Below are 18,099 nucleotides of genomic sequence, written 5' to 3'. Positions count from 1 at the left end.
AGCAGGCCAGTTCCAGGGGATTCAATGGCGGGGGGCGCCGAAGTCCCCACAGAATTCCCTTCTTTCTGTCCCGCCCAGTTTCCTGGATGCAAAGGCGACAGAATGGTGTCTTTGAGAGCTTCTCAAGTGAGCCAGGAAACCACGGATACTTACAATAGGGCCCGGAGGACCCGGGGAGCCCCTCATGCCAGGCGGACCCTGCAAAGGAAGCCAAGGAAAATGGATGAAGAGCCTCAGGCCCCATAGAGCCCCCAGAGGCCCCAGCCTTCCCCCCAGCTCGCCCCAGCCAGAGCCCACAGAGGGCGGTGGATTTCAGAGCGGGACCATTCAGCTGACGTTAAACCTTTCATTCAGTTCATTCAATCACCCAACAAACATTTATTGAGCAGCTCTTATGTCTCAGGCACTAGTCCAGGTGCTGGGGACACAGCGATAAACCGACCATAAAAATCCCTGCCTCGTGGTGCTGACACCCTAGGGGAGAGGGAAGAAGCAGTAACAAGCAGAACAGAGGCTAGTACGCGATCAACATGCGCGTGGACGGTTCCTAAGTGATTGACATACACAGTATTCCGAGGGTGACGTGTGTGCACTGCATGGAGAGGACTGGGGGTTCGAGGGATGGTAGGGGGGTGGTCAGTTTTTGAGAGAATGATCAGGGAAGGTCTCCCTGAGAAGGTGACAGTTGAGTGAAGGGGGGAGGGAGGGAAGGAGTGAGGTCTGGAGAAGAGCTGCGGGCAGAGGAAGGGGTTGGCAGGGGCGAATGGGTGTCCTATGGGCCGAGAGCAGCCCGTGTGTCACTGAGCAAGGGGCTCAGAGGTGCGGGGGGCACCAGGGCACCTAAGACTCGGAGGCCCCTGAAGGAGCCACCGAAGGGCCCAAGCTGACATCTGGCAGGAACAAAACTGCCCCCAGGAACTGAGGGCCACTTACGTGGAGACAGCAGCCCCCTTGGGGCCCCGCCCCAGTGAGGGCCTGGCCCTGGTCCTACCTCTTCTCCTCTCTGGCCAGGCAGTCCTGGAGGGCCGGGCAGGCCAGGACTTCCAGCACAGCCAGGGTCCCCCTCGTCATTGTCTCCCTGGAATGGGATGGGGACGGTGAGCTGAGCAGCCAGGACCCTCCCTGTGGGGCCCGGGGCATGTGCGAGAAGGAGGTATGGGGCCACTCACCCGGGCCTCCTCAGCTCTGGGGCGCTCCCGCTCTGTGAAGCACTGAGGTGGATGAGAAGAAGCCCCCATCGTCAGGTGAGGCAGCCAGGCGTTCCCCAACCCCCCCCCCCCACCAGCACAGGCTGCCCCTGACCCTGGCCTCGTACCCGGGCACAGCTGTCCAGGCCTGGCACGCCGGGAATGCCCTGGTCTCCCTTCTCCCCCTTTTCCAGGAGCGCCACCGGGTGGGCTGTCTGCCCCTGGACACAGTCCCTGCAGAGGCTCTAACACGAAAGAAGAGAAGGCGGCGGGGCATGGGTCCCAGAAGGGCCAGGGCAGGCCGAATGGGGGAACCCCACCCCAAACTCAGCCATGGCACCCTGCCCAGCAGTCCCCCACCCATGCGCTCCCTCTCCCCAGCTGCATCCCGGTGGCGGTGGCGGCTCTGCTTCATCCTCGGGGGACCCGATCCCAGCACTGGCTTTGAGTTTCCTCCAGGAAGCAGCTCCGTGGGGCCAAGCCAAAGCCACTTTCCAGACAGGCGTGTGGGAGGAGGCGGAGGGGCCCGCAGAGGGACCATCTGTCCCCACTGTTCCTGCAACCCTGCACCCACCGCGAGGACACACCACGAGGACTCAGGCTGGAAAGGCCGCTCCAAACACCAGCTTCTCCGCCCAAGGGAGCAAAGGAGCAACTGCAGGAGGAGCCAGCCCTTGGCAGACACCCTGGGGGGTGGGGTCTGCCCTTCTGCCCAGCAGATCCCGACTGTCAAGGGCTCCCGGGCTCGCCCATGCCTATGGAAGGGGGGGGGTGGTCCCTGGAGCCCTGGGCAGGAGCCCCTGCTCCCCCTTCACTGTTCACTGCAAAGCCAGGGATGATAGGTGTCTCTGACTCAGCACCCATGATGCCAGCCACGGTAATAGGCCTGTGCACATTATCACATTCAACCCCGGCCGAGCAATGAGCTGGGTAATCTTATAAGCATTCCGGAAATGAGAAAGCCAATGCTCAAAGAGACAGCACAACTTGTCTCAGGTAAGGGGGGGCCTGCTGGACCCTGCTGTGCCGAGGCCAGAGCTGGCGCTCCATTTGTGGGCCCCGGTTTTCTCTGGGGTAGCCTCTGACCCCTTCTCCAGACCACATGCAGTTCTGGTGTGGGGTCCTCCATAAAGGACTGACTAAGAAGCCATCAGATAGCATGTCGCACAGAGACATGCCATGGCCTGAGTCTGCAGTCATGCCGTCACTTGCCCAGGGGCAGGGCTCAGGGGAACCCCGAGCTTGCAGAAGCCCAAGGGAGGAGAACTGGGGTTTCATTGCCACATTCCCCGGCATCAAACTGTAGCTGCTGTCAGGAGGCTAACCTGACCACTAGCTGCTTCTGGAGACACCTGCTGTCCAGAGCAGGGGCCGGACAGGTGGTCCTCATGCCGTGGCCTGACCCAGACTCAAGGGGGAAGTGGGAGGCCCAGGGCATTGGCTAGCCAGGACTAGAAGGGGGTTCTGAAAGGGCCCCAGAGGATGCTGAGCTGGAGGGGAAGAGAGTCCAGGCCTCTTCTCCAGAGGTGACTGGGCAAGGGAAGCCTGCGTCACCGCTTGGTGCCAGGCTTAGGAGCCAGGCCAGGCCAGAGCCTTCGGTGTGATTTGATGCTATTGGCCAACCCTGCCAGGACCCCAAGTCCACACTGGAATTGTTCCTGAAATCCCAGCTCCTCCCTGAATTCTTTCTGCATTGACCAGAGGAGAGCTGAAGCCTTCTTCCAGGACCCCACCCCAGTCGGTCAGAGGCCATCCAACCTTCACATCTCCCTGCCTAACGACTGCTTCTACCTTCCTGCTCCGCTCTGGAAGCTGCTGGACCATGCTCTAGTATGAGCAGGGTGACATAGGGCCTCACTGGTGGTGCCTGTGACAGGCTTTGGGGCAGGAACTACCCACAACGTCTATCATGTGGGTACCTTCTCAGGATTCCTTTGTGCGCTCATCCAGCAAGTAAGATGGAGAGTCGGGAATGAGCCAGGCACGATGCTAGGCCCTCGGACACAGGGGCTTGGGATGCACATTCCCCACAAACAGCTCCGTCTGCAGCTCCCCTGTTGGGTGCTAAGCGCTTCCTACAACAGTCCCCTGAGGACACTTCCCTGCGGATTCCTCCCCCTTCCCTTTTACCCTCTTACCTTAAGGAGGTGCTGTTCAATTGGTAAGGATCCCTGCAAGAGACAAGACAGGACGGGACGTGTCCAGGGGCAGGCAGGTGAGGGGAAAGGGGGTGGAGAGTTATAGGATCCAGTGGAGCCTTGGGAAGCCACATGCCACCCTGGCTTCTCCCTGCCTCACACGAGGGAGGGAAGAGGGTCCCCCTGCATCTAAAAGATCTGGCGTGACAAGTCAGCCCTGGAAGGGGCAGGAGGGGGCCGCCCAGTGACACCCGGCGGTTACCTACCAGTTCGGCAGTTAGCCCAGGCTGTCCGGGCAAACCAGTGTTTCCAGGCACTCCCTGCAGCCAAGAAGACACATGAGTGAGCGGACTCCTCTCCAGCCCCAAGGCCACCCTGCTTCATGCCTGCCATCCCCACTGCCTCTGCTTTTCCTGCAGAACCGGGGGCCTGGCTGGCGTAAGGCTGGCACCCATTCTTAGCTCAGAATCTCCAGACTGTTTGTAGGGATAGTTGAGGAGACCCAGATGGGTGACCCCCAAAACCAGTCCAACGGGAGTTTTTCCTACATGTTACAGGAGCATCAGGAATCAGGCAAAGCGGCTTCTACTAGTAACAGTGTTTCTTTCTTTAACACATTTCCTATGTATTCTCCTTAATCACCGTCTAATCACCGTCTTCCTGGCCAGTGAGGTGGTATCACCTCCAACTTAAAACCAGAACAAAGAATTCAGAGAGGGTAAGTAACTTGCCAAAGGCCACAAGGCGAGCAAAATGCGGAGGTGAGGTTCAGAGTCAGGACCACTGGTTTCAACATCTCGCTTAACCATGATTCCAGCACTTTCCTCGAAAGACATTCCCCAGAACACAGCAAGGTGGAGGCTTGGGAGCCAGACCTATGCAGGTGTGAACCCCAACTACCTGGGTAACTTCTGGTGGGTTACTTGGAAAAAAGAAATCTCTGTGCCTCAGTTTCCTTATCTGTGAAACAGGGACAGTTTATGGTGAGGCATCAAGGAGCTCACATCAGAAGTTTGATGCCCAGACTCCCTGTTGCCCCTGCGGGCTCACAGCCCACATTTGCATATTAAATACTCTGTGGAGGCCAGGAGAATGTTCCTTTTTCAATCCCCAGTGCCCGACAGGGAGGAGGCATGCATTAAATACGTGTTGAGTGAACGCACTGCCGCCCTGCTCTCCCCACACAGGGATTTCCTTGGCCTTCCTGAGAGCTGGCCTGCCTTCAAGTCCCAGCTCCCAGGGACAGAATGCGACACCTTCCCTGGCAAGCGCGCCCTAGTTCAGGCGAGACTCTACCAAGGCCCAAGACAGACTGGAGTCGGTCCCCTTCCCGCCGCCCCTGTGCACTCATTCTGCATCCTGTGTGAGTTACCAAGGTCATGTGCTCAGCACAGTGCCTAGCGCAGGCAAAACTCCTCGAACCCGTTCATGATCGTGACGCCCCCCTCGCCATGTGTTACTTTAAGCCTGACGCTTGGTGGTTTTCTTTCCCTGCCGTCCTGGAACCAAATGTCCCACCTGTTGCCTTACAGCAGAAGCCAAGAACTACCCACTCACTAGCTACGGACTATACAGCCTCAGGGACATTGCTTGACCTCCCTGCCTCAGTTTCCCCTTCTGGGAAATGGATAAGGGTTACATGGGGTTACGTTACTTGGGCAAATACAATCTGTCTCTGGGTCTGTTTCTGAGCCTGAAGACAGGAGCAGTTGGGCCTCCCTTCCCTGAAAGCGTTCTAAGGGCCAACCTGGCGAGGAAGACTTGCACTTGCCTGGCACGGGGCAGGTGCCTGTTAGCGGCAGCCTTGGCTTGGTCTCCGGCACTGGCACCAGACGAGGGCTCCAGTGCCTGGGAGCAGACTCGCAGTCAGTCTTTCTGCCTTGTTCCCCCAGCACTCACACTCCATCAGTGTGTTAATGGGTCACTTTGAAATGACTCTCCTGGTTCCCCAAGCAAACTGCAAGACCCTGCCAACATATGCCTGTTCCCCAGTGGTGCCGCAGGAGGCGGGGACACTTGGTAAATGTGTGGTTGGCCCATGGGGTACTGAGAGTTGGCTCTGGGGCTGAGCTCTTGATGAGACAGAGAGAATTGGATCCTGGTAGAGACTCCCATCAGCCATGGGGACTCACCAGAACAGATTCTCGCCCCGGGGTGGCAGCGGGGGATGTATAAAAAATCTCCAGAGCAGGGGGAGTACGTAAAAAGCTTCAATGTGATCCTGCTCTGTTTCTCCAGGAGCCAGGAGCCAGACAAGCAGAAGCCTAGGACCTTCAGAGAATGTGACCTGGTATGCAAACCCTTGAGGAACCATCCCTCAGGGCAGTGGGGGTAGGGGGTGGGGGTGAGGGTGAGGGAGGGGGGGAGAATGCTCTCCACTGGGAAGACCAGTGCAGCTCAGCCAATTCCTAGCTGGGAGACCTCAGACAAGATGCTTCACCTCTCGAAGCCTATTTGCCTGAGACTTGGGGATAATACCACCCGCCTGTTAGAGTTGATGTAAAACTCAAATGAACAAGAGTGCAGACGTAAACTAATGAGGAGTCATGGTCCCTAATGATGGCTAACGCCTTCTGAGCATTTAGTATGTTCGAGGCATGGTTCTACACATTTCGCATGCATTAACTTGTTTAAAATTCACAAAAGCCCCATAAGGTACTCCCTGTAATGATCTCCACTTAATAGATGAAGGAACGGAGACACAGAGAGAGTAAGGAACTTGCCCAGCATCACACGGCTAGCACAGAGCAGGGCTGGCTTTCAAGGTCAGGTTCATTGGCTCTGGAACACACGCCCTCATCACAGTGCCGCACAGATCTCCACTCCCACTGCTCTGCGCTCACTGTCTCTGGCCTCCGTGCAACTGTCAGGCACAGTCCCGCCTCCGAGCCTTTGCACCTGCTGCTTTCTGCTGTCAGGGACGAGCTTGCTCGCTCACTTCCGCTCAGTCTGGATTCCTTCCAACACACTTCTCCGACATCTTCCTTGCCCTCCTCCCATTTTCTGACCCCACTCCCTGCTTTATCTCTCTCCTTAGCACATAGCGTTTTTTAACATGCTATTTTTAATTTTATTTTTATCTTGCTTATTGTCTGTCTCTCTTACTAGAACGCACCCTCTAAGAGGGGCCGAGTTTTTTATTTTTGTCCACTGCTATACCCCCAGCACTCAAAATAGTGTCTGGAAAGCAGCAGAGGGGCAAAAATATTTGTTGCATGAATGAATGCTGGACACAGTTCCAAAACAGGGGAGCTCCACACCAGGGCACAGGATTATTTGACCCAGATCCTGGGTTCCTGACAGCAGACCAAGGCCTGAGGGTGGCCCGGGTGTCCATAGTGCGGCTGGGCCAGCACACAGCAGGGCACTCCCTGCTCAAGAAAGGGCTGGGACTACCTGCAGCCTGCCCTATGGGATCAAAGCTTCGCCCCCCAAGCCGCCCTGGAGAGCAGGAACTCAGAGGAGTGAGGATGGCACACGGAGGTGTCACGTGGAGGTGCAGCACACTCAGGAGCCTGCGCGGGGCCCGAGCCCCGCCATGCTGCCACCCTGCCTCCCAAACTCCCATTCTCTTCTCCCCCTTTACCTGCAGCCCCGGCATTCCAGGGGGTCCAGGGGGTCCAGGAACACCCGGGGGGCCCTGAGGGAGAAGAGAAGTAATCAGACCCAAAAGAAAGCTCTGCCCCACCGCTGGGGGCTGCAGCATCAGGGTGGACAAGCCACAGGGCGCTGGCAGACAAGTGGAGAGACAGAGGAGACAAGCGACACACACCTGCGGGCCCGGCTGCCAGGCGCTGCCCATCCAAAGTCCCGGAGCACCCTGGGTGGGAGTGGGGGGGTCGCAAAAGAAGGGAGAGGTTATAGGCAACGTCCACACCAAGCGCAGGGCTGCGTGAATAGGCAGCTGGCCGGGGCTCAAAGCCCTGCAGGGCCCTTGCAATGTGGAGCCAACACAGGAAGCCAGGCCTCTCCCCCGGCTGGGGGGAGAGCTCTCAGCACCACTTACCGGCATGCCAGAGAAGATGGGGTCCCCTCTAGAAGGGCAGGAGCACTCCCCTGGCTCGCCCTGAAAAGACAAGAGCCTTTGTCAGAGGTGGGGTGGCAAGGGTGGAGGACCTTCTGGAAACCAACAGGCTCCAAGATTGAGAGGCCAGGGTTTAAATCCACGATCTGCCTCTTATGACTGTGCCCCCAGGCACCCTCTCAGGCCTCAGTCTCCTCATCTGTAAAATGGGCATAATAGCACCAACCTCATAGGCCATCAGGAGGATGGAATGCGTGGACATATACAGGGTTCCCACCACATGGGAAGCACTCAGCTCCCGAGTGCTAAGTGCCGCTGCTAGTCCTGTTGGTCGTGGTGCAGCAGTGCCTGTCAGCACACAGGTGCTCTGCATCCCGGACGCTCATAGCTTGGCCTGGCCCAACTTCTGCGTCCTTCTCTCCCAGTGTCCACATCTCTGCCCTCTCATCAGCGGTCCCCCCGACCTAGCTCCTGCCGTGGCCTCTGACTCGGGCCCCATCTGAGAATGCGGCTACCCCCATAGGGGCCTTGGAACTCTCTGGGTCTCCTGGGATCCTGGCCAAGCCCTGGGCTAGCAACTAGATGAAATGAGAAGTGTTTCAGGCCCCTGAGTCCTAGAACCAAGGAGCTGGTGGTATCAAGGAGACCAGAATGACTCCCCAGCTCCTGTCCTCCAGTCCCCCACCACGTGCAACATGTTCCCCTGCGGGGCGGTGCGGGGAGCTGTAGGGGTTGTCCATTTCTCCACAGTATTGGCCACAGGGCCTTGGGACTTACCTTCTCTCCCTGAGGTCCCTTTTCGCCCTGCAGGGAAGAAACACAACAAGGTGAGTAATTAGGGGTGTAGAGATGAGACTTGCCGGGGCTTCCTGCCGCCCCGGAGCACTGTACTCACTGGCGTCCCTCTGGCTCCTGGAAGTCCTTGCTGCCCATCAGGACCCTGAGGGGAGAGAGTCCACAGTCAGTGGCGACTCCAGACAGCAGCCAGCCATGTAGCCCACCTGCAGGGGAGGGCAATAGGGCAAGCAGAAGCCTGCGCCCCCGTGCCCGTGTCCTAGAGGAGGGAACTCTGGCACAAAAGACCAAGAGAGGAAGGAGGAGGAAGACTGGCATTTCCTGAGCACCTTCTGGGGGTCATACACAAACCAAGCACCTGTTGGAGAGCAGAGTGGGATCCTCACACCCAGCCCTACAGAACACTACTGTCCTGTTTTACAGGTGAGGAAACTGAGGCTTAAAGTAATTTTGTAATAGACCCACCAGCTATATGCAGCCCAGAGTCCCTGCTCTCTCTTTCTCTCTCTCTCTCTCTCTCTCTCCCTTTAGTGCTTGGCACACATTCCAGCGCAAAGGTGATCTCAGATGACTTAGCAGGAGGCGGGAATTTCTGCCTTTATTTTATCACCAAGGATTTGGCAACTCCAAAAGGCTGTCACTGGGCTAAAGTCACACAACTAGCACGATGTGTGGGGCGGGGACTGGGGGACTCCTGGCTGGGGTTCAGCCTGAAAGAAGCTCCAGAGAAGAATCTGGGCCGCCTGGTTGTTCAGGGGCATTCTGATGGCTGCCTTCCTGTGGGACACGCCACCTTCACACACGGGACTCGAAACTCCATCAGAATCAGGGCTGCCTTCACTTTTACCTCCGCCTTTACCCAGGGGGCCCCTGGGACAGGCAGGGACCCCGGCTATCCAGCCGTGCCAGGCAACACAGACTGGCTGCGTGGATATGGGCAAGTCCCTGGCCCCTCTGGGCTTCAGGGCACCCTCAAGAGGACTCCATCAGTGATTGCCAAACTGGAACTAGAATTTCTCTAGGGACCCATAGACAAAGAGAAGATATCTTTCACTGGGCCATTTTCAACATTCCCCCAAACCCAAGAAAACTTACACATTTGCCAACGACCCAGCATGGAACAGGCTGACTGAAAGATAGCACCACTTTGATTCAGGCTAGAATTATACCATCTCATAAAATTCTAGTGGGTTCATGCGGAGGAGACACTGACTATGATACAGGTATTTTGGCGAATGAAAATAAGGAAATGCACTTATTATTACTTACTCCATGCAATTTGTTCAATAGGCACATCTTTTAAAACTTGAGGATCATGGGTGGGGCAGGAATAGAGAGAGGTCTTTGAGGGTGATAAGGTTGGAAGTATATTGCTGGTCTAGATAGATCTGCGCTGGCCAGTGTGGTAGCCAAGAGCTACATGTGCTCATTTAAATTTAAATTAATTAAAATTAAATGAAATTAAAAAAAATTTTTTTAATGTTTATTTTTGAGAAAGAGACAGAGTGTGAGCAGGGAGGGGCAGAGAGAGAGAGGGAGACACAGAATCCAGAGCAGGCTCCAGGCTCTGAGCTATCAGCACAGAGCCCAACGTAGGGCTCGAACCCACAAACCGTGAGATCATGATCTGAAGTCGGACGCTGAACGGACTGAGCCACCCAGGCGCCCCTAAATGAAATTTAAAATTTAACTCCTCAGTCACGCTGGCCACATTTCCAGCGCTTGATGACCACGTGGCAACCGGAACTGGCTCCCCTCTCAAGTGCAGAAGAAAACATTCTATCGTTGCAGACGGTTCTATGGGCCAGCACTCATTTAGATGAGCTCCCAAGGACCAGGCTTTGAAGGAGTGCAGGGTCAGTTAACATACGGGCTTTGAGTCAGACAGACCTGGGTTCAAGTCCTGACTCTGCCTGCTCACTCTCTTCCGGTTTCCTCATGGAGGAAAGGGGGACAACAGTAGCCAGTCCCTCATAGGGCTGTTGTGAGGTTTAAGTGAATCTCTGCTGTTTTAGAGCTTAGCACAAGGTCTCAGCGCAGTTCCTGCTCCAGAAATGGTGCTGATCAGGAATGCCATTCGTGTGCTCTCCCCTCTCCAGACCATGTAGGTTTCCCGCTCAGAGGCTGGGCCTCTCTCCTCCCATTCCCCAGGCTTAGGGTCCCAGTCAGGTCAGCCCCATGCCCTCTTCCCTGCAGCACCAGCCCAGCCCCAACCGGGCCTCCAGCACAGAGCACAGATAGGACGCTTACCGGAGGCCCAGAGACACTGGCACCAGGGGGCCCCATAGGCCCAGCAGCTCCTTTCAGCCCCGGAGATCCCTATAGAAGAGAGAGCACAGAGGCTAACAGGGGCAACTGGGCAGGTGAGATATATTGGACCAAGTGCTGGGTGGCCCTCCGGTAGGCATCACTCACTCCCATGTCCCCTGTCCCCTCTGCCAGGGCACTCCAAAGCACTGCAGGGCTAGCGCCCTACGCAGCAGAGGCTCACCTTGGCACCTTTCTCTCCAGCACGGCCAGGTGGCCCCCGGGGTCCTGGAAGCCCCTGCAGACAGAAGCACCGTTCGTTAACCCCTATGCTAAAGTGGCCCCTCCCCTGCAAGCCTCCTCTAGGCCAAAAGCAGACGTACCTGAATCCCAGGCAAACCCTGGACTCCTGGTTCCCCCTGCAATTTAGAAAAGACAGACTGGGCCTCCCTGGCCCACCTGGTCTGGGGTGGAGTTTCTGCCAGCCCAAATCCAAGAGAGCTCCCCAGCGAGACCACAGGGGTCAGACAGGCTGGGGTCAAATCCAAGGTGACCCGCAGAAGTAATGACAGGCTGGGGCTACAGCCCACTGGAGGGCAGGCAGAGCCCCATAGTTTTGGGAATGGGTAGGAGTAAGCCAATGGTTAAGAGAAGTGGTTGGGAGGCTGGGAGCAGGCAGGCCAAGGGGAGGCTAGAGACTCACCTGGGGACCCTGGACTCCCTTTCCTGGAGGCCCAGGCTCTCCCTGAAGAGACAGAAGGACAGTCCTTGGCTTGCGATTCCCTACTCACCCATAACCTCTTCCCCAGCCTCTTGTCCTTAACCCCCTCACCTCCACCCTCTCCCTTCTCTGCGGCTGATCTTCCCCACTCCAGGCCCATGCCCTCCCCGCACCTGCCCATCCCGACCCTCCCCACACATACCTGCAGCCCAGGCTCCTATATGCACACCTACCTGGGTGCCCTTCAGTCCAGGGGGTCCTTGAACTCCAGGTAGACCGGGCTGGCCCTAAAAGATACAGGTGACCCTTGGGTCCCACAGGGAAAAGGGTGCAGTAGGGATAGAAGGCAAAGCTCAGGCAGGGAGAGACCGGAGGGCAGGCAGTGGGAACTCACCGGTTTACCAGGCCTGCCCACACCTTCTGGGCCCGGCTCTCCTTTTGGGCCCTGCTTCCCAGGCAGGGCCGTCATGCTCGTGACCACCCCCTGCAGGCTGGGGCAGGCAGTGCAGCCATCACCCTGGTCAGAGACAGGACATGGGCGAGCAGTCCTGAGCCAGGCAGGCTTAGGAAGAGGCATTGGAAGGGGTGGGGGTCTTTGTGCCCCTCTGAGAGCTCTGCCCCCGCCAACTGCCCCCACCTGGGTCTGGGAAATCACAACAACCCCTGACACTCCTTGCTATTCCCCTGTCTGCCTTGCACCGGAGCTGTGGCCTCACCCAGCAATTGCGGTACCCCGTGGGGCTCACAGCCTGGCTCCGCTGCCCATCACCTCATTAGCTCTCAGCCTCATTTCTTTTTGTCCAGGAAACAAAGTGCCCCCTGCCCGACTGACCTTTTCTCCTTTCGGGCCTGCGGGGCCCCGCACACCAGGTTCTCCCGACAGCCCCGGCTGCCCCGTGGTGCCTGGCATGCCAGGATCTCCAGGGCTCCCGGCATCACCCTGTAAGGAGTAGGGTTCAAGGAGGGCAGAGGTGGCCCAGCTGGGGGCAGACTGCCTCTTGGGAACTAAAGCACTCAGAGCCCCTTGCTGGGGCCAGGGGCTGTGCAGGGAGTGGAGAGCGGGCACAGGGCAGTCAGGGAAAGGAGGTGGTGCGCACCCAGGTCCACGACGCTCTCTCACCTTGGGCCCCTTCGGTCCACGCTCTCCAGCCTTGCCCTGTGGAGAAAGCACGTCTAACACCTATTCACTCATACCGGACACCCCTAAGCGTCTGGCACCATGTTAGACCAGGGAATTCAACAGTACACAAAACAGACCAAAATCTCTTCTCTCATCCTAGTGAAGCAATACTGTATAGATTTGAAAAAAATTTGTTTAATGTTTTATTTATTTTTGATAGAGAGAGAGACAGAGGGGCAGAGAGAGAGAAAGACATAGAATCAGAAGCAGGCTCCAGGCTCTGAGCGGTGAGCACAAAGCCTGATGCAGGGCTCGAACTCATGAATGTGAGATCATGACCTGAGCCGAAGTTGGAGGCTTAACCAACCGGTGCCCCAACAATACTGTATAGATTAAGAGAGGAGCCAAGCCACAGTTCCACCTCGGTGACCCCCTGCAAGCTCCCTAGCCTCTCTGTGACTCGGTTTCCTTACCTGTCAATGGGAATGATAAGCGTGGCTTTGGCTTCTACCCTGCAGAGTCCCTGTGATATGAGATGAGCCAACGCATGTGAAGCAGCGCGTGGCACCCAGTGTACACTATGTCAGTGCTCGCTGTTAAGCAGGGACAGTAATCATCACCCCGCGGTACCCGTCACTTCCCGGATGGCCTACCGTATGCCACTAAGTGCTTCACACTCATCATTCCTAGGCTCTACGACAACACCACACAGAGGAAACAGAGGCACAGAGAGGAGAAAAGTAACTTGCTCAAGTCAAATAGTGAGTGAGAGGCAGAGCTAAAATGTGAACCCAGGCCTGTCTGACCCAAGTGGGTGCTCTTTCGTAACCCCTGCCAGGCTAGGTCCCAGGATGAAGGGCTGAGGCTTCCTCTGGGGACAGAAGCACTGACCCTCCCACCTCCTCCCACCTCCTCCCCACCGTCCCGGGAGCCAAAAGACCCAGGCAGGGTCTGTCCCTTCCTTTGCGACCCAGGAACTCACCTGTTTTCCTGGCAAGCCAAAGCCCGGGAGCCCAGGCTCTCCCTTCTCTCCAGGAGGGCCAGGCAAGGCCACCGTGTAGCTGTCCCCATCCCCAGGCGTGGACAGGGCTGGGCATGGCTCGCAAGGCTCCCCCTGCCAAGTGGGGACACAGAGTTAGGGGAAACCAGGCCAGGCCCGGAATGGGGGGCTGGGGAATAGCACCTGGCCTGACATGGCATCTCTGCTGGGTGACGTATCTCAGGAGAGATGGCAAGGGGATAGGTGAGAGATGAAGCGGGGTGGGGGGACCAAGTCATCGAGGGTCTTGAACGCCGTGCTGAGGAGTAAGATGTTACTTTTGGGCAGTGGGGAGCCTTGTAGGGCTTGAATTAGAGCAAGTGTGTGTTTAGAAGTTCACCCTGGCTGCAATGGGGAGAATGTCGCCAGACTCACCTTCTCCCCTTTGATGCCTGTGGGTCCCACTGGCCCTGGTGGCCCCTGTGTGATTTTAAAAAGAAAAAAAAAAGCCATGTGTGAGGCCGGGCACCTGCCTGGGCTATGCTGGGGGGCAAGTCCAGGGCTGTCATGCCCCGAGCAGCAGGCAGCACCTCCCATCTTTCCCCAGAAGTGTTGTACCCACAGCACACTTACCGGCCGGCCAGCTGGCCCTGCCTCCCCAAAATTACCCTGAGGAAAGCAGAGAACAAAGGGTCAAAGAGAGGAAGTATATGGGAGCTGGGTCAATCCCCAACCTCAAACCACAGAAACAGCCTTTTAGGACTTCTAGATTATCCCCTCTCATCTCTTGGCTCGGGAAACTGAGGCCTAGCAAGGGAAAGGGGTTTCCCCAAGGTCTCCAGGAAAGTCTGTGGCATGTTCCTGCCCCCAGGCTCACGTCACAGAATCCTAGCCAGGCACGCAGCCCTCACCCAGCGCACGAAGGTCCTTAGTTCATGAATCACTGGGCTCCATTTGTTCACTGGACGCTTACACGGCTGTGCACCGGGCAAGGTGCTGGTGGGCCGCAGTGAACACCATGCACACACACCTTGTGCATTTTACATGTTTGTGGGGGACAAGAAGAAGGTTTTAAGTCACGGTAACTGGTAAGAGCCAGGAGAGCTATGAAGGGAACAGACAGGCAGATGAGACAAGGGAGGCCGTTTTGGAGAAGTGTTGACCACAATTATTATCAGAAAGACAAGACTAAGGCCATCCAGTGAAAGAATAGGGGCAGAGGGAAGAGAGGAAGCATGTATGAGGTGGCGGGACCCACAAGTACAGAACCTAAGAGGTGGGGACAGTCCTGACACGTTCCAGAGTGGAAGGAGGCCAGCACATCCCCAGCCCGGAAACAGAAACGGGGGAGAGGAGAGCGGGAAGAGCCTGAAAGGCAGGCAGGAGCTGGCTGGCCAGAGTCTTCTTAGCCATAGCAGGACTTGGCTACAAAGTCAGTCATGAAGGATTTTAAGCAGGGAAATAATGAAACCCGAGTTCTGACAAGGGACCACAGGCAGGACAGACTGGGGGGCTGCCACCAGGATCCAGGTGAGACGTGACCAGGACTCAGACAGTGGTGGCACTCAGAGAGGTGGAGAGGAGCAGAGGAAGCTGACAGAACTGTCATATGGAGGCGATGACATGGGGAAGACAGGGGTCTAGGCTGGCTCAGGCTTGGGGTTTGAGGAGCTGGAGACGTGCCATTTACTGGGACAGAGAAGCCTGGAAGAGGAGGCAGCGGCGAGGTGGGGGTACTGGAGCCCTGTCCTGAGAAATGACAGGCGTGGTTTGTCTGATCGTGCAGAGTCCAAACATAAATTCTGATGTCTCTCATGCTTGAACACTTGCGCACCCCCCCCCCCGCCCCGGAAGCCCTCATTTGAGTAACACCGCATTACAAGTTCAACGCTGTCATTTGTCCCCAACACAGTCATCAATACCCATGTGAACACGGGCACTGAAATCGAGCAACCCAGCCGAGTGAAGATTACAGACTCTGGAGCCAGATTCCTAGGCTCAGATCCCAGTTCTACAGCCCAACGCCCATGTGACCTTGGGTAACTGACTTGGCCTTCTATGCCTCCGATTTTTCATCCGTAAAATGACAATAATGGAGTAGCTCCCCCAAAAGGGTTTAGGAGGATGAAGCCAGTTAATATGTGCATAAGCGCTTGGAACGGTGCCCGGCACATTGTTAAGTGGCGAAGGAGAGTCAAATATTGTTATTTTATTAAAAGGTAGTCTTAGACATGCTTAATTGTTTTAGATTATCAATAAAATAAAAATACAGCCCTAAGGAGTTCTATTGGAGACCACAAGGGCTCTTACAAATAACTTCGTTGACTCCAATCTGCAAAGCACTGATGAACTGATTTCACTGTGGATTTACAGTTTGGTCTCTTGTCTATATCGTCCCTATCTCCCACCTCCTTGCCAGGAAGCTGCGGTGTCCCTGACACCTGGCCCAGAGCTCACCTTCTCTCCTTTCAGCCCCATTGGCCCTGGAGCCCCAACTCTCCCCTGAAAAGCAATCAAGTCACTGTTAGAGCACCTTCGCACTCCCATCCCTGCAAACCCCAGGGCTCCAGTGTTCACCCAGAAAAAGAAAGGCCAGCTTGGAGTTGCAAATGCCGCAGCACCATGGGTAACTGCACAATTACTTCTGTGACACCGCTGGGCACCCGGAGATTCTAAGAGGGAACTCTGGGGCAAGAGACCTGGGGCAGAAGAGGTGTGGAGGGAGAAACCAGGCTGCCGGCCTGGAACACCTGCTTCAGGGCCTCCCTCCTGGGCTCTGCCATGAGAGTCGAGGCCTGTGGACCCAAGGAAGCTACCAGTGTGGCAAAGACGGGCTGGACTGAGTCGTGCTGGTCACTTACTGGAAGGCCAGGCAAACCAAAGCCAGGGAGGCCAACATCTCCTTTGGTCCCTGTAGAGGGCCCAAGATGCTGGGCCTCTACAGCTAAGCTGCAAGACAGGCAGGAGTCTCCCTGGGGAAGGAAGTAAAAGAATTGGAAAGGCTCCCAGGAGTCAGAGGGGGGCAGCCAGGGGACCAGGGATCCCTTACCTTCTCTCCTTTGGGGCCTTGGATGCCAGGGTCTCCCTGCAGGGAGAAAAGGTTTACGGGCTGAGACTGGGCATGTTGGGGCGCCCCAAGCTTCCTAGCCATATGTGAATACAGCAGTGTCACATACCACAAACCCTTCAAATATCCATGGGTCCTATGGGGTTCAAGATTCGCACCCAGAGCAGAGCCAGAGCTCCTCAACCCATGTACTAGATGGAGGAGATCAGGCCAGGCTAAGCTACCCTCTTAGAAAGTTCTGGTACATACCCTATCACCTTTCCATCCGGCAGCTCCCAGGCCCTCCTGAAAGAAAGTGTCAGTGAGGGGAGGGGTGGGGGGTCAAGGCCAGGACCCTAATTCAGCCCTGCCCATTCCCTTCCTCCACCCCCAACCAATCCCCAATCCCCAGGAGGAGGGCCAGCCTCACTCACTATAAGCGTTGGCTCCACCCCAGCTTGCCCAAAGGGCATCTTAGAGATGCCTCAAGAACCGCAGGAGGTAGCTATGGAGACCCAGGTGACCTTCTAGCCCAGCCCTAAACTCTATGGTTTAGCCCCCTTCCCATTAAGCTAAGAGCCGGGACCCTCTACCCACGATTTCTCGATGGCCAAGAGAAGTTCCCAGGCCCTCTGCCAAGTACCCAACTCCTCTTTGCAACCACTCCCACAGGTTTTTGTGGAGCCCCCTCAGTGGCCACCCTGGGCCCTCACCTTGGCTGGTGCGGGATCACCTGGTTCCCCCTTGGGCCCTGGCTTTCCAGGGAGCCCCACGAAATTCTGGAACCCTTCAGGCAGCGTTGGGCACACTTCACAGGGGTCACCCTAACAGAAGCAAGAGACCATGAGTGGACAAGTTGGGGCAGAGACCCTGAGGAAGATAAGGAGCCCTAGACATTGGACGTGCTGGCACCCCGCCCCCAACATCCAGGTGCACAGTAGGATCCCTGGAGGAGCTTTCTATTCAACTGCCTCATTCATTCTACTTATGATTCCTGGACACCAATAAACTATATCTCACAAAGAGGCACGAGAAGGCATTGTGTCCCATTTACAGACGTGGACACTTAGGCGCAGAGAAGCTAATCGACTGGCCACATTCATAAACCAATCAAGAGTGGCCAAGCCAGGCTCTTGATTTAGTAGTTACACATGCACCGTAGAAACAAATATGGGGTCTCCTAGGGAAGGTGCAGCCCCGCTGATGCTCAGAGTGTCACCTTCAGAGAGGAGATCCCCCTCCCACCCCATCCTGGTGCAACCCGGCCTGGGACTCACCTTCTCTCCCTTCAATCCTGGCACCCCTGGCTTCCCCTGTTGGAGGAGAAGCAGTGAATGTCAGTGCCAGGCAGAGGGACTGGTATGCCAAGAGAGGCCCAAGGACCTAGCCACCCCCTGCCTCCGGCCCTGGAGACCATGGTAGACCAGCCCTAGGCAGGGTGGGCAGGTGCACCCCTTTCCCACTGGACTGGGCTTACTTACAGGTTTCCCACCGGGACCTTCCTTTCCTGGCACCCCCGTGCTGCCCTGCAGTCAGAAGAAGTATTAAGGGGGAGGCTCCTGGCCATGACCTCAGCCCATTCACCCCTCCCCCATTTAGCCCTTTCACTGAATTGGCAGTATGATCTCCACCAAATCTCCCATCTCTTCATGTTCCACTGTCCTGCCTGTTGCCTGTCCTTCTCCATGTCTAACCCGAGTCCTTTGCTTGCAAAAGAAGGAAGAACATTTGGCTCCCCAACATCCCTTTCCTGGTACAAGGTCAAGAGGAATCGAGGTGGCATCAGAGGCACCATAGCAGACAAGACAGTCAGACATTTCCAGGGCACAAGATCCTCGAATG

At 56.5% G+C, this 18,099-nt stretch overlaps 1 protein-coding gene across 1 annotated transcript in view; it reads right to left on the bottom strand.

The window, feature by feature from the left end:
* COL16A1 (collagen type XVI alpha 1 chain) overlaps positions 1–18,099 on the bottom strand; it is a 50,191-nt gene that overhangs the window by 18,863 nt on the left and 13,229 nt on the right. Inside the window, exons 21-49 of the mRNA XM_029948668.1 lie at positions 17,739–17,783; positions 17,535–17,570; positions 16,971–17,081; positions 16,528–16,563; positions 16,261–16,296; positions 16,073–16,183; positions 15,669–15,713; positions 13,845–13,880; positions 13,647–13,691; positions 13,215–13,346; positions 12,233–12,268; positions 11,945–12,052; positions 11,507–11,629; positions 11,346–11,399; positions 11,095–11,136; positions 10,775–10,810; positions 10,636–10,689; positions 10,395–10,463; positions 8,245–8,289; positions 8,127–8,153; positions 7,332–7,391; positions 7,098–7,145; positions 6,912–6,965; positions 3,592–3,645; positions 3,326–3,358; positions 1,316–1,432; positions 1,170–1,211; positions 992–1,078; positions 154–198 (exon numbers count right to left, since the gene is read on the bottom strand). Coding sequence (XP_029804528.1) covers positions 154–198; positions 992–1,078; positions 1,170–1,211; positions 1,316–1,432; positions 3,326–3,358; positions 3,592–3,645; positions 6,912–6,965; positions 7,098–7,145; positions 7,332–7,391; positions 8,127–8,153; positions 8,245–8,289; positions 10,395–10,463; positions 10,636–10,689; positions 10,775–10,810; positions 11,095–11,136; positions 11,346–11,399; positions 11,507–11,629; positions 11,945–12,052; positions 12,233–12,268; positions 13,215–13,346; positions 13,647–13,691; positions 13,845–13,880; positions 15,669–15,713; positions 16,073–16,183; positions 16,261–16,296; positions 16,528–16,563; positions 16,971–17,081; positions 17,535–17,570; positions 17,739–17,783 — 1,767 coding nt within the window. The remainder of the gene's footprint in view (positions 1–153; positions 199–991; positions 1,079–1,169; positions 1,212–1,315; positions 1,433–3,325; positions 3,359–3,591; positions 3,646–6,911; positions 6,966–7,097; positions 7,146–7,331; positions 7,392–8,126; positions 8,154–8,244; positions 8,290–10,394; positions 10,464–10,635; positions 10,690–10,774; positions 10,811–11,094; positions 11,137–11,345; positions 11,400–11,506; positions 11,630–11,944; positions 12,053–12,232; positions 12,269–13,214; positions 13,347–13,646; positions 13,692–13,844; positions 13,881–15,668; positions 15,714–16,072; positions 16,184–16,260; positions 16,297–16,527; positions 16,564–16,970; positions 17,082–17,534; positions 17,571–17,738; positions 17,784–18,099) is intronic.

Source organism: Suricata suricatta, chromosome 8, assembly GCF_006229205.1.
Source record: "Suricata suricatta isolate VVHF042 chromosome 8, meerkat_22Aug2017_6uvM2_HiC, whole genome shotgun sequence".
Classification (NCBI taxonomy): Eukaryota; Metazoa; Chordata; class Mammalia; order Carnivora; family Herpestidae; genus Suricata; species Suricata suricatta.
This window is presented reverse-complemented; position numbering and strand designations above follow the sequence as displayed.